This window comes from Pogonomyrmex barbatus, unplaced genomic scaffold (genome assembly GCF_055798465.1).
Source record: "Pogonomyrmex barbatus isolate J1 unplaced genomic scaffold, ASM5579846v1 scaffold12, whole genome shotgun sequence".
In the NCBI taxonomy this organism is placed as follows: Eukaryota; Metazoa; Arthropoda; class Insecta; order Hymenoptera; family Formicidae; genus Pogonomyrmex; species Pogonomyrmex barbatus.
Window position 1 is genome coordinate 3,571,047 of NW_028297108.1, and position 16,419 is coordinate 3,587,465.

A 16,419-nucleotide genomic window follows, 5' to 3' on the forward strand; every position below is an offset into this window, starting at 1 on the left:
ACTTTTAACAGTGACAAGACATTACAGATTGTAACAGTTTTATAGAAGTTTGTTTATCTGCTCAATATTTTGACAATTATAATATTATATTAGTTTTTTAAATAATTTTTTATTGTTTTATAATATAATTTTAATTTTATGATTTATTAATATTGTATTATGATTTCCTTGATATATGTATTTAACATATACATGATATAAATTCTTGTTTAAAACTGCGTGATCTGATCATACAAAGATTTCTTACCGACAAGGCAGGTATATACTTCCAGCGCCAAGTAAAGTGAAACTGTGCTATGGTGATGCACTCCTTAGAGACTCACACATCTGCGAGTATGGGATTGGTAACTTCAAGGTATTCGAGCTTTTAAAATATCTAAGAGGGTGAAATAAGACAGGTCACCCTAGTCTTTTAACAAATGAAATAGAAAATATATATTTTTAATCATTCAAATTTACTATCTATGTGAAAAATTGATATATAACACGTAAAATTTAAGATTATTCAAAAAATTCTGGAAGTATCTGAAGTATAAATTCTTGAAGTATAATTCCTTGGAACGAGATATATCAAATTTTTGAAAAAATTTTTCGATATTTTTTCTATATTACTTCTGTACTTTAAAATAAAATTTTATAAAATAAATAAAATAAAATAAATTAAAAATTTTTTTTATAGAATAAAAATTGTTTTAAATGTATCGTCTAAATTTATAAAATCATTTGTTATTATAACATTTTAGGGAATATAAATGTAGATTGAATATAAAAGGATTACAGGATTCAATATTGCTTAAATAATAGATAATTTACGTAAGATCAACGTTTATTCATAAAATGTACAGAGACTGCCAGCCAAATTTATATCAATAAATACATATACACAAATAATTACTCTCTTCAGCAGATACTGTGATTACAAATTAAACGAAATATAAAATTACTGTTGAGTTTCTTCGATATGATGAGTGCAAAAAGAGCGCAGCGACGAGACACGTTTTTGTGCAATCAATAATTTAGCAATTTTCTTCTTACTATAAAATTTCATACACATAGTAAACAGGTAAATTTATGTTTATACAATGTAACACGTTATATCTCACAGCACTGAATAATATAATAAATTAGTCACTGTACGATAAAAATTTGACGTAAATTATTCGCACAATTTATTGATTCTACACTTTCGCTTTTGTTCAGAATACTTTTATCATTATATTTCTAAACTCTACTATATATTTAATTATTAAAATAAAATGTAAATTAAACGAATTATTGCCATCGTATATAAGCGTTTGATATCTCACAAATTGTTTTTTTCATTCCATATTTTAAATTGTTGTAAATAATCTTCGATTCTCCGATGATCACATTAAATAATAAGTTGCCTGTGATGAGAAAGTCGCTTTATACAACGATAGAAAATTGAAAAACTTGACATCATAGGAATTTATACAAAAAATCAATAGTATGAAAATTAATAAAAAAAATTAAAAAAAAGCAAAATTAAAATTTTAGCAAGCTCTTATTTCAGAAAATTTTCTATCGAACATATCGTACACGATATACTTTATTATAAAATGTAATTATAAAAAATTGTTTACATTACAAATTATAATTTTATTATAATTACAAAAAAGTTTTTTTTGTTATATCTCTGACACAATTGAGGTTTTTCTGTGATCATTTGAGAGTCGAGAATCGCCACATGGAAGTCTCGCGTCTCCATTTGGCACGTGTCTCATCGGCTCCGCGACGGAAAGTATAGAAGGAAAGTGAGTGCTGATGTGACGCTGATGGACGATCGCATGATCACCACGTAGGTGTCGGCTACCGCGACCGCGATCCCTTTTAGAGGCGAATACCACGGTTGGTGCTGGCCACGTAGTTAAGCAACTCCTCGGAGTCTTCACAGACGAAAGGTTTCTCGTGGTAACACGCGACGTCGTGCCAAGCGATGCCGTCATTGTAAACGTTGTTCAGGACGGACATGCAGGATTCATTGGTGCCGTTGATATCATACTCGGCATTGTCCGGCTGCCTGACCTTCTTGTGGCCAGTCTGCGACCACGGATTGAAGCCCCAACCGTTTGGTACTTGATTGGTAGGTGCCATTTTCTCGCGATTCGCAGACCAGAACCAGCCGTACAGGGACTTGGGCTCGAGGTCACGTCGGTTCTCGCAACCCTTGAAGTCGCAAAGTCGGCCAGACGTCCAGATGTACGGCACATCATCTGAGGAAGAGTAAAATGCATGAAATAGTTTATTCATCTCAAAAATAACTGCTAACGTTCTGTTTTCCTTTTTCTAGCAGTTGATAAATATTAAATATTTTACTTTACATTTTTCAAAGTATAATTCGAAAAATCTACATATAAAGTTAGCTCTAAAGATTTAAGAAATAGCTATGTTATTAAGCTATCTTGAACAACCTCCGTGACGATTGTTTAGGAATCAGATCTGACGAATGTCATCAAGAAAGAAAAGAAGCAGCTTTAGATTAGGAAAGAAAGAAGCTGACTTATAATTTTTCATTAAATTGAAGCGCAATGATTATAGAGAAATTCTCCTAAACTGTAATTCAATACGCGAACTGCGAATACGAAAGGTCTTTCAGGCGTGCGATTAAACGAGAAGGCGGGTCACGTAGCGTTCTTGAGCGAAATCAACTTGGTGCCATCTTACTTTCGCTGGACTGCAAAAAGATTCATGCACCACGCGATGCTGTTATATAAAAAGATGAGATTCTCTAGCCTCAACCCACTTCAAGACCCCCGCATTACCTTGAAAACTGTCGTTACACCTCACCTCACCGACTTGCCTCCCACGATTCCTCGTCGTGATGAATATCGTGACGAGCAGGTATCATCACGATTATCATAATTGCGGTTAAAGCGACAATGAAATCCAACAAATGTTCCGGCAATTGTATTAATTCGTGATTACTGATTATTCAATTTCTGACCCATGCAATCATGATTGACATTGCGGTTTAATTTTCCTGGAGCGTTAATTAATTTATTCTTCGATTAATTATTTCTGTTTTAATCACTAAAACTGGCGAATCAAGTTGTTTACGTTATTAAATAAAATAAAATTTACGTTATTAAATAAAATTTTAATTATTTTTCCAATCGATTTTTAAAATTTAGACAGATAAAATATTTTGATGGCTAGCTACATATGTCGCGATTTGCATTATTATTCAAGATACCACAAGTCATTCTAAAGCCAAAGGAAAGAAACACTGTGCTAATAAAAATAAAAGCGATTAAGTTCTGAATAAGACCTTCCGATTAATTGCACTTTCGATTCTCAAATGTGCATCGCGCTGCAGTCGAAAGGTCGTAATGACGAGAAGGAGAGGACAAGAGGGAAGAGCATCGTCGTTAATCATCCGAATCGAAGACACAGTGATGTTCCACGTCGGGCCGCTTGTTTCGAAATACTGCCGAATGATTATCTCGCATGGATGAAAGTTGGTAAATCGCCGTTGTCGATATTTACGACCCACTACCATCGTCACCATTACGGTCGCATGTTGTGTAGAAACTTTCTAAAGTCACATTTGTCACGGCGAAGGGATTCACCCTTACGATTTTAAATGAATGAACCAGAAGATTTGTATTTTCTGCTCGCGTTAAGCGTGCTAGTAAATTACAAATGAAATAAGAGAAACTGGATCTGATAAGCGATGCTTCGTGTTCGCTATCGATTGAGGGTGTGACCGGAAGATGATACTCTCCTAGGGTGGTATTGGTTAAATTATAATCATTACGTAGTTTCCAGAGATTAGAGAGAAGGATATCAAGATCTGTTCACGCAGATCTTATTTTCAGAACGTTTAATCGATTTAATACGGTAATACGTACACTCCCAAAAAATTGGTGAAACAAAAATATTTTTTTCCTAAAAGATTCATAAAAATTCATGCTCGTGAAAATTACTCGAGCTATAAATAACGTTATAGCCATATATAACGTTTCTGCTTTGTTCGTTAAGCGAAAAGGGAGCTGTTTCGTTGGCCTTCGATTATGCATTGATCTCGTATTCGCAATGTAGACTAGAGAGAATAATTCATGGAGGAGCGACGTGCGCATGTGCACGTCGGCACGTTTCATGAGAGTTCGAGCGAGGTTACTTACTTTGTTGGATGAGCCTAAAGATCATATTATTCTCTTCTTGGGTTTCCATAGAAATGAGATCCATGCAGTACTCCCTACAAATGTTTCTCGCGTCTAACCAGTCCACTTTCTGATTAGCGTGGGCTGGTACGTGTCCACTGTAGAAATAGTTGTGTCCTCGGAAATTAAACTGCTTCGGCCCTGTAAAATATTTCATAAAAATATTTCAGTCTCTTATTTCTCTATAATTATTTTTCTCTCGAAAAAAGTATGTAGCTGAGGCATATTATACTACTCTACGGAAGGCGTGAGATTTAAGAGTTGGATAAGAAACTGAAGTAGCGTTGTATTTATATTGTATCGTGTCTATAAATGTGAGGAGTATTAGCTTCCCTATTATCATCCGCATTATTCATGAAGGTGTCACTAGAGAGAGACTTTGCAGAAAGAATGGTAAAGCGACGATTATATCAAGCCTCGCAATCGCGCCTTTCTTTCCTGTTAACAGATTCTTGATTTAACCGGTGGTTAATAGTTCAGAGGTCAAACAGCTGTTGCGATGGGGTAATCCGTAGATCTATCCTTCCCGCGATTAAGAACGTGTCTGGCTAAAATCGGCCGCCTCCACTTGACCGCAAAAAATCAATCTTATCCACTTGAAAGGTCGAAAGATTATTGTAGAAAAATGTTCCTCGTCAACTATCAATGTCCCACGGTACTTAAATAATCTTGCCAAGTACGTATAACGTTATATCAAATGATTTTTTCCCCTCGCATCCCGTATTTTAATCCCGTCACATTTATTAACGTCACATATTCTGTGAAAATTATATTCTGTGTATTAATTAATAAAAAACAAAACTTGTTTTGTCTCAGCTTTTTTTCCAGAGAGGCTGGAGATATACGCACGGGGATGCGCAAATGTTAGAGGGGGATGCCAATTAAAGTAACAAGCAAGAAAATATTTCTCGATCAATGTTGGTTTCAGAATACGCTGGTTCAGAATATGGATAGTAAGAAGCGCAATTTATAGAACGTATCTTCCATAAATTCAGGCAACTGGTAGACAAGATATGGATATAATGCATTTTTCTTGCATTGAAAATGAAAAAATGCTTGCCAACTCAATTAAAAGTTCCTCGACGATTTCGTCTCGCGTGTTGCATCTTCTTATACCGATGTACTCCGTTATTTCTTGTGTACGTTTCGCAATTTTTCAGATCTCTCCATGTTTTCCACCAAACACTGCTAAATACGGGCATACGCGTTTCGTTCGGTGTCTCGATCGGGAACCGCTAAAGCTCGCGTGTCGTTTTATTCCGCGGGCAGGGAATCCGTAATCGGCAGCGGCAGCGCATCATTATCAACTGCTTTAAATGTCAACGGTCTTACACTTTTTCCCGGTATTTATGCAGGTATGCCTCTCCCCGTCGACGATTTACGACGTGTGTCTCATTATGAGCGCCTAACGCCGCATTACGAAACGTATACGTGCACACGTATCGTCGGGCTGCGTTACAAGGAGTATCTCTCTTTCTCTCTCTTTCTGGCTGTGACATAACGTTTTATATTCCACTACGTGTGCAATCCCCCTCCCTCTCCTCCTCCTCCTCCTCCTCTTCCTCCTCCTCCTCCTCTCATCGCGCTTTTTCGCTGTTTTTTTTATCCTCTTCTTCTCGGCTTTCCATTCAAGCCGATTTTTCGAATCGTTTCTCCATTCGTCGTGACATTCGTAACCCACATTTCATCTTTATTACGGCGGCCGATATCGCGCGATTTTACGTGGTCTTAAATATCTGAAGAGCATATCTCTTAAAATATATTTCAAGTGGGAATATTCAGGTGGAATTTTTGAAAATGTAAAAAGACCCTGATGAGATACAAATTTCAATCTGCAATTTATTTTGTTAAAAAAATATTTTAATAATTAATAAGATACTTAAACAGTTTTAAGATCGGGTTATATTTACTAGATTACATTAACTGTATTATACTTTTTAATTTTATTTATATATACAATATAGAAAAAAACTATTTGTGACAATAATTATTAAATTGATTGAAAAATAAATTAAAATATTTTATAATCATATACATGTTGCAATATAAAATGATGTTTTTTTTATGATTCGAAAGAGGAAATAACATATATGCAAAATAAATAATTTATATTTAATGCTAATTAAAACGATTGGATTTGCGTGGTGTTTTCAATTTTGGCAACTTGTTGGCAACGGCACTATGTTAATTAAAATTTATTATATGGCGTTGTATGTGAGTGATGTAAGAGATAGCTATCAAATTTAAATAAAACGAAGAATGATCGAGTCGACTGTATCTCTCAAGCATTTGCGCCCTTTACATTTTACTGCTCGTCCTTGCCCACGTATGTTTTCAGCCGATTGATGATTTCGCCGGTATTTGCGAGGGTTTGAACACGCTAATGTCAAAGGTCGATAATGCCAGTGGCAATTTTACAGACTGCTATTTTTTATAGCTTCTTACACCATTATTATTCAACAAATGGCTATCCACGTAGCCGCTTTCGCAGCCTCGGTCCATCTGTGAATGGAATAATACTTGATAGAATAATGAACTTCGAATTATTTGCGACTATGTCATATATATATATATATAAACTGCATTGATTAATAATAATTTATTTAATTAATAATAATTTATTTACAAATTTTTATAATCAAATATATATTTCTAATTATATTTTGAGCCGTTTAGTTTTGCCATGACTTCCGATAGAATAATAAATTCTGGAAGAATAGATAAAGGATAAGTGTAATGTGATTTTTAATTTTTATTAAAAAAACTTGAATTTTAACTGACATATCTTTGAGTGAATAGATTTTTTCGTGAATCGTGTTAGCCACCCAAGCGCTTAATTCGAAACTTCGTTGTGAAAAGGCGCAATGCAATTGTGCTATGCGTATTGAGGAAGAAGAAAGACTGTCTGTCAAGATTTACGACAAAGGACAAAGTCGTGATTCCCGCTGTCAGTATAAATTTAACGAAGGCTTTGCGTTTAAGGAAGATAAGGATTTTATATTTCAGTCGTATCGTTTTGCCGCTCATGGTGTTTAATACTTGAATCTAATGTTTCGTAATATAAGCGCTCTGATTAGCGATTTACTCAATAGTTTCTCCAGCTTGTACATGACTATTATTTAAAGATATCTAGTCATTTTTTTAAAAGTTAGAAATAAGAATGTTAAGCTTCACAAGCAATATTATGAATTATCGGCAAATTTAATTAATATAAATTTTTATTAATATTTTATTAATATTAATATTTTTATTAATACAAATGATAAATGCATATATAGGGAGCTTTCGAATCCTTGAATTTTATTTTTATAGTATACGTAATAAATTTTAATTTTTCCGAGCTCATTTAATTCAGAAATATCTTTTTCTATTGCATCCTTCTTAAGATGTTTTATAATCATGATATTAACGATGTCTCCATTTCTACGGCTGATAATAGATAAATCGATATACCTCAATATTGGTAATGGAACGCCGACACTGAAATATTAACGACCACCAATATCGATGATAATTTTTTTAAGAAAATTGATGACAGAAACGTGATTTCTCGCCACGCGAATATTAAGAGCTCTATTAAATAATCGTAAAATATAACGACATGTCGCGTTACACCTGATTAATGGATATATGCTTGGCTAAAGACTATTTCACAGGAGTAATATCCGATCAGCCCTGAAAAGTAATATATTTATAAGTAAAACGAAAAACACGGCGCAAGTAAGAATTTATCGCGACGTTGCAGTCGTCGTAATAGAAAGTAATTTACGCTTCCATTGATCGGAGTCGCGTGAGGCGATTTCAATGTGTTAAATGGAGAGATGAGTCAACCACGTGAGGAACTGACACGAGTTATGCATCCCAACTACATCGAACGGAAATCGACGTGTAAATATTATAAAACATTTTACATACGTTTGAATTGCCGTTATCATACGGCCATCCTCGTCTAGATCAATAATCCATGTTGAAACTTATGGTATATTATATCAATATGATCTCTTAGCTGTTCGTTATTGTCAGTGTAATAAAATAAATCGACATGCTAGCATACAGATTCTATTTCACAAAAAAAAAGATGACGTAAAAGTTCGATATTCACAAAGAAAAGACAGATTTATGCCATGAAAAAAATAAATTCTAAATAAAATAAACAATTGTGTGGATTAATTAGGATAATCAGTATAAATCTCATATAAAGAATATAATTTACGAGATATTTCTCTTTTATATTCTCTTTTGTATTTTCTTTTATATTTATAGGAATTTTGAATTCGGGTTTATAAAAATGTTACATGCTTCATTCAAATGTTACATGCTAATATGTACAATATATTAATACTTAATTATTTAATACGTAATTATTATACGTATTATTAAAAGAACACGGCACATAGAGAATGACTACTTGTGATTATATCATCATTAAACGGCGGTTTTCTTTTCACATACTTGCATGCAACGCCAATGGTGCATCCGCGTGCATCGAACGAAAAAAAAAACGTTCGCCTCCTGTCGGGCAATCGCAATTTACGATCGTTATATCACTGTCGATTAAACATTTATGCCCCTGGCGCGTCTCACGTGTTTGTGTCAAGGAACCCGCAACCATAATCGTTTCAATCGTGCGAGCTGTTGTTCATCGATGATCATAGCATAATTCTTAATGCAATAATGACGTGATCAAATAATACATATATGCACATTAATTAATAAATTAATTAAACATTAATAAATAATAAATTAATGAAATCACAAAGTTAAAATAATTAGAATAATTAAAATCTTGATTGTCTATTGTATATTTTCTGTCTTTGTAGATGATAAAATTTTGTATTTAAATTTGACAAAACGTAGTTGTAATTTCTTTAGAATATTGGGTCAAGAATTATCAATTACGCTACCGAGCTGTGGATTGCTAAATCCACTTATCATTCAGCAGCAGTGATCTACAGCTCAATATGTAGAGGCAACTGCGTTATTTTCTACGACGAAATTTATTTTTCTTGACTGTACACTTCATCATTTGGGACAGAGAGAAAGCTGATTTCGTTGGTAACCCGTCAGTGCGCCTTCGGTGTATTTCGACAGCACGATTCACTTCCGGCATTATCATCGAAACATAGGTCTAATCTCGACGAATAAATCGGCTCTTCGAAGGAAAGTATTGGCATTAGTTGACGTTACTTTTCATAATAGAAACGCACTAGACGAGCACATCGCTTAATGAGCGACATAATAAGCGTGTACATTAATGAGCGAGCTTCTCTTGTAAAATGCGGACGTTGCACATCGACTGCTACAATCGCAGCCGATCTCTGCTAATTGTCACGCAAGCGGATACCGATCGTCTGCGTTGTTTTCTGCGTGTGAAATTCACGAGTCTCGAGACTTACAGACTCTCGGAAATGACGTGTCATTTTCTATGAGGTGGAAAAAATAGATAAACGTTCGAAAGCGCAATTTCTTTGGAAAGGAAAAAAATTCTTGCACCTCACGTTATTATTTTATTGTAAAAATGGTAAAATATGAATAATGTCGGATATATGTATGTGTATATCCAATAATAATTTAAATTCATAAATAATTCTAAAATTTTTAGTTTCTTCTTTTTGAAAAACTTATGTGTCGTTATATTACTAAGAATATACAATGAGACATAAATATATAACATTTATTTAATAACTATTTAAATTTTCGGGCTAAAATTGATACTTATGGCTGTAAAAATTTTTGTGTTTATGATGCGTGCCAGTCTAGATCCGATTCTATCAATGTTAGTTATCGTAATTAATTACACTGTTTATAATAAATCGCATTTATGATCTAGCAAAACAAATAATCAATACACTTAACAGTTAATGGTATCGTTTCCATAATTGGATACCACTCCATAAGAGTAAATATGTCGGGAATCAATTTTTCGCTCGCGAACGGGATCAGTGGGTCGACAGTAAGTCGTGAATAAACAACGTTTGAGCGCGGAGGCGAAGGAAAAGGAAACTCTCCTGGCTCTCCGCACGAGCTGCCAGGCGAAGGTGAAACTTTTTCTCTTTGCACAACGGGTCAATGGGTCCCGGTACGGCTCGTCTTGCATGGAGATAACGGTTTTCCCCGTGCTCTTCCCTTTATCGTGAGGCAAATGCCTAGTGATCACGAAAAGAAACAGACAATTATTATGCGGCACGTTTATTCTTCGACGATGACAATCAGAAAGAGCATATTCCCATGTATGTGTGTGTGTGTGTGTGTGTGTGTGTGTGTGTGTGTGTGTGTGTGTGTGTGGTGTGTGTGTGTGTGTGTGTGTGTGTGTGTGTGTGTGTGTGTGTGTGTGTGTGTGTGTGTGTGTGTGTGTGTGTGTGTGTGTGTGTGTGTGTCAAGATTTACGTGTTTCATCAAAAATATGCTTAACTTGAGTCTGATATTTTTATTTAAAGTCAATATTTAGAGTCTCGATTAAAAAATGAGGAAATAATGCTACTTTATATCTAGCAAAATTTTATCGATATGCTTATGTAAGTCTTCGTATCTATTTCAAAGTACGCTGATAAAAGCGAAAACGACAATTTTTCTTTATTCCATAAAAATGTCATTATTACGCGAAAATGGTGGATGCGTAATATATGCATGTAGCAATGTCGCATTACGAAAATATGTTCGTTTTTACAAATAAGTCGTGCCTACTCGTTACACGCGTAAGCGGCACGCGGGGGGATAATCTCCGAAGAGTGTTGTCCGATTTCGCAAGCAGTTCCTGACATTTTCGTGGCGATGTAGCGCCGGCCTTTTGTAGAGTTGTCAGTCAGTCAACCTCACGACGAGTAAGATTGCAACAGCTGATCGGTCAGCCACACTGTCATAACGCGATTTAACGGCGATTTGTTAGCAATGGTCTTTTATTCGGCGTCAGTCGCATTGCGCAATTGTGATTAACGGCGGTATAATACGTCGATTAACCTTATGCGATTATCTACCTCAATTTTTTCTTTCACTTCGAGCTTACGAAATTATGTCGGACGTCCTTATCGCGCTTTTGAGTCGATCGTGAGATCTACCATGGCAGGATGAAGTCGTCGCGTACGAAACGAACAGTAGCATCTTGCGAAAGATATGATGAGTTTTATTAATTAATTATATTAATTATTTTAATATATGTCTTCTAATTATATGTTAATATTTCAAGGAGTGAGTTGAGTGTAAATCAAGAGAACTGTCCAATAAATGCAAATTATTGTTATTTATCAAAGATCATCCGTGCAGATCATCCTATTACGTTGCGTGTTCTTGTTAATAAGAGATCATGGAATAAGTATAGCTCGCAAGTCTATCTTTACGTTTCTTTGTACATAGCAATATATTACAACAATACCCCGCAGACCACACGTATCGGCGATTTGACACATAAGGCAGATTTTCACTTCGCGCTAGGCTCGACAAGAAAATTCGAAAATTGTATAAAATTACCGTATCTAACAGCCTCGACTGTAATTACAAGATGCGCGAGAGTAATGTGGTAAAGCATGCGGCCGCTTAATCGCGTATCTTCACCGTAATAGCACCGTCGGACACCGGCTTAATCGGCCGTTAGGTATTATATAATATCCACCGCCGATACTTGTTCACGTGTTACTCAACAAGCGTGTCATTACCGCTTGCTTTGAGAGTATAAGATATACACGCACACATTATACATGTTTCATTGTGTTACTAAAAAGCTTCACGATATTCCCGTAAGCTTACAAAAATTTATCGCGATGCTCCGTTAATTTTTTCCATCTTAATTGGACGAAGAGATCTATCTAATTAAAAAATTTGACACATCGAGATCTCAACATGTGATGTTTGTAAGCTAAGCCAAATGAAAGAATGATGCGAGAATCCCGCGTAATAATATATCAAATTATTTATATCAAATTTTTTTTATCTATATAATACTTTTGCAGTTTCTTATGCATGATATTTTTTTACACGATGCGAAACTCCAGAGCTTCTCATTTCTCACTTCTTATAGAACTTCTTTCAGAAATGTCATTGTAAATTTCATAGGCCTCACAATGTTCGTGCACAATGTGTGCTTAAGTGTTTTTTCGCATTCTTTTTTCACTGCGCCGCGCAAATATAGGTTTATGTCGGTTTTCCATTACGTTACTGTACGTACATTCTTCGGCGCGCGTGCACCTGCATTGACACGCTTATTACATACTTTTTCTCGGCGCGAACGCGAGGATCACGCTACATCTGATTACTATTGACTCGGTCGGCAAGCTCCAATCCTTGCTCCATCCCGCTTGCGATCGGGCATTCCAGGAGAGCGAGCATGCAATCATTAGGTTGTTAGGTGATTGTGGTCGTATCCGAACATCATTACGTTGCACCATTGCGGCAAAGCCGATTCACTCCCACGGCCTACTCGTGCCTCTCACGTTATTAAATACCGTGGAAATGCGACCATTTGGAAATTCCGTATCTTTCCCTGTCCCCTCTGTTGCACTTTGATTCGCGAACGCGTTGCTCTACATTTCTACCCCTGCACGTCTCGTTTCCTTCAGTCGCGAAGAATCTTTAGCGCACTGGCAACATCCGTTTTCTCTCGGCAATCCTCGTTTGCGCTAACGTCGTTCGGCGTTGACGAAGTACGTCTTCTTTCTCTTTATCCTCATTACAAGCGTAGTTACACAATACAGGAAGACATGGAAAATTATCGATCGTAGCCAGTGAATCAAGGTCGCCAGCCTGACTTTTTTCACTATCATCTTTTTTCTACTTGTATTATTGATAGTCAATACTACGGTTCAGAAGATGAGCGAGGAATCATGACTGAGGTTGATGTTAATCAGTTTTGAAACCGGTATTATTTCGATGAGCTTATAATATTTCGTGGCTATAGAACGATGGCATTAACAACTCGCGAGAGAGTATATTATCACATTTGAATAATCATCGATGTCCTTGCCATGACGTCATTAATGAAGATCTTACTGAATTAATCCGCCGTGTACAACGATGTTGAGCCATCCTTGCGGAAATTGACTGACCGAAAGCAACGCTAATTCAGTGATACTTAACATCGGTATTGCGTTATAAGCGGCATTTTGTGAACTATAGGCCGCAAGACTGTATCAGAATACCATTAGCCGACGAGATTGCTACTTAAATGAGTAGAAAGCAAACGATTCTTGTAATTATACAGTAGCAAAATGTAGTAGGTATTTATTGCATATATTGTATTAAACTAACATAATATTACTTATCATAAAATACATCTCTTTCTCAATTTTATTACATGTTACTTTACTATTGTGAAAATCTCTCTCTCTCTCTCTCTTTCTCTCTCATATTATATAAATAGATAAACATCACTTTAATCTAACAAAATATGTATTTGATTTCCAAAATGTATTTTGACAAAATTTGCTACTAAGTTTACCCGTTTTTATAACAAGTATCTCGCTTCGTTGTTCAGGCTCTGGTTAGCTTTTCGAGCTTCAAGTGGCATCGAGAAAGTGTGCATCGAGATGAAGAATCGTCATGAAAGTTCGCGAGGCAGTTTTATCGGGAACCTGTTGGTAGTAACAAGTGGACGCAAGCCGGTACCACCTACTCACGGCGATCAAAAGTGAATACTCGGGGCGCGTGCTTGCACAAGAGTCGAGAGTGGCTCGTCTGCTTTTAAAAGTAAACTCGTAGAGCTCGTGAAATTGCGCGAGGGGGGTCCCCCCTTCTTTAGCGTGTATCAGCATTGTAACCTCGATTCCTTTGAGAGACGCGGCACGACAGTCGCCGCGCGTCGAGACGCACGATTGCCCCTTCTGCGAGCGAACGACGATGAAAGTCCGCTGCGTTTCTTGTTTTACGGGCGTTTTACGCGCGGGTGATCTAATCGAGGCACGTTTCGTGACTGAGCCGCATCATTGTGTTACGACGCAAGGAGATCCCTCCACTGTGAAAATCCGGTTTGGCACTCGTTCCCGTGCGTAATCAGACCGTTTAACGATTTGCTCCGTGTCTATTATCGCAAAACTGTCGTAAGATATATCGCGGAAACAGTTGTCCCAGATTATGAAATGCGACGAGAGAAATTTAAATAAACTGAACTAATTTAAATTAAGGCCAAGTTATTTAAATTGCGCAATTGTGTCCACTATCAACAATTTATACATGAAAATAGTATTTTATTTTTCCGGCATGTGTGTAATAAATTATATCACGAATAATAATAATACTAATTATCTCATAGATGGATCATTAAACTAATGTTTCGACCTTAATTTATATAATTTAATAGACGGTAAATAAGAGTATTTATCCATCAAACGCATAGAGAGTATGAAATTAGGCTTTGAAATATTGAGAGAAATGAAGATAAGCTTCTCTCTCTCACAATGCACTATCATTGCTCATAATAAGTAGAATATGAGTAATGCTTGAAGTATACTGAAGGTACTTATACTTACGATTTGCGCACTTTTGCGGTATCGGAAGAGACAAGAATCTTCCAGGTCGGTTACTGTGCGGTCGAGCTTCATTGATCGCCGGTTCGGCGTTGACAAACGCCGCGAGGAGCACTATGGCCAGCGGCACCAACATCATCTATTTAATAATAAACAAATGTTATTATATATAACAGTATGTTATTTTGTTATATATTGTTTTTTATTTTTATTTTTGTATTTTATTAATGTACAACAAAAAGAGCTACCTAATTTTGTAATTTGTGACAACTTGCATTTTTATTGTAATAAAAATAAATATTGCGTAGTTTTGATTAATGCATATCTTAAGTAATAATATAATTTATAAAATGTCTTTTAGAATCCAAGAATGACTTTAAAATATTGTTCCTAGGTTTCTACTAAAAATGATATCAAAATAAAGAGACAAGATATAATAACAAGCAATTAATAACTATGTCTATAAGTAGTATTTAAAATTAAACTGTCAGGCGATTTTTATACAATAATAAGAATCAATAAGTTATTTAAATATCAATTTAATATTCAGATATCATAATTAATATTCAGATATCACAATTTCATCGGCTTATTATGATTGTTGTGAGACAGTCGGTGAGAGTTTCGTACGTAATGGCGTTGACATACAGGTACGCGATTTCATTTCACCGACACAAACAGTTCCTTTCCATCAGGCAGAAGTTTCTCTTAGGGAGTGTCTCGTCTAACGAAGTCGCAAGACGGTTTTTTTATGCACGAACGCTGATCCGATAATTATCTATTCGTTACGTCAAATCGTATTAACATCGACTGGAAATTTCTCCGGTAAACATTGAAAAATAATTTTAAGAAATATTAAACGCCGATATAAATTTGTATTATAACAATTTTGAAAATGAAACACTTTTGAATAATATTAGAAAGTTTTTAAATGGATATTTTCTCCACAATTGATTTTACTTTTTATATGCTGTTAATTTTTGCAAGGTGAAGAGTGTTTAATATGAATTATACCATATACTCATCTTCGTTTCTCTCTTTCCATTTCTTTCTTTCCGTCTCAAAATGATAATTAATATCGCTTTCACCAAAGGTTTATGATCTTTTATTATATCTATTCATGTTATTTCTATAATCTACACTGATGTATTTACGAGTTAAAAAGTAAAAACAATTTCTGTTTATCAAAGTCTACGACTAATACTTACACAAAAAAGGTAATATTTCAATCTATGTAAATCTGAAGAATGCACAGCGATCTTTTTCAAGATTGAATTAAGTTTTGGAAATTAAATTTTGATCACAGTTCAATTTTCGATGCTGTGGATAGAGAAAAGCATACTTTACCTTAATCATGTGTGCATATGAATATATCGCATTTTCGTTGTCATGAATGATTATAAAGAGTTTCTTTGTTTGCAGCATCGAAATTTGAACTCACTGAAATTATATCGCAGATTTCAATCCTTCCGGACGACGTCCGGATTTCAACACTCACCTTGTATCACTTGTCCCTTGAAAAAAATACGGATAGACTTGGAAGACAACGGTTAAAGAAACGTAGTCACTGATAGGATATGAAGAGACGGGCACCTTCACCGTCGATTATATAGAAATGGTCCCCACCAGATCGCAGATTCATCCCACCCTTCGCTACAAGGACCCAGCAAGATGTTCCGATGGATCGAGACCTTAGTCATAATTAGTTCGGATAATTAAGAGTTAGAGATCCAGCGGATCGATTCTTATAATCTTGAATAAGGAGAAGGAAACAGTGGAAGTCT

General features: G+C 35.4%; 1 protein-coding gene across 1 annotated transcript; it reads right to left on the reverse strand.

Annotated features, from left to right (window-relative positions):
* Positions 1–808: 808 nt before the first annotated feature.
* On the reverse strand, positions 809–16,214 carry slf (C-type lectin domain-containing protein slf). The gene is made up of 4 exons (XM_011634985.3): positions 16,134–16,214; positions 14,639–14,774; positions 4,146–4,325; positions 809–2,234 (listed from the first exon to the last, which is right to left on the reverse strand). The coding sequence occupies exons 2-4, from the start codon at positions 14,772–14,774 to the stop codon at positions 1,852–1,854; spliced, it is 699 nt and encodes a 232-aa protein (XP_011633287.1). The 5' UTR covers positions 16,134–16,214; the 3' UTR covers positions 809–1,851.
* Between the last annotated feature and the right edge of the window lie 205 nt (positions 16,215–16,419).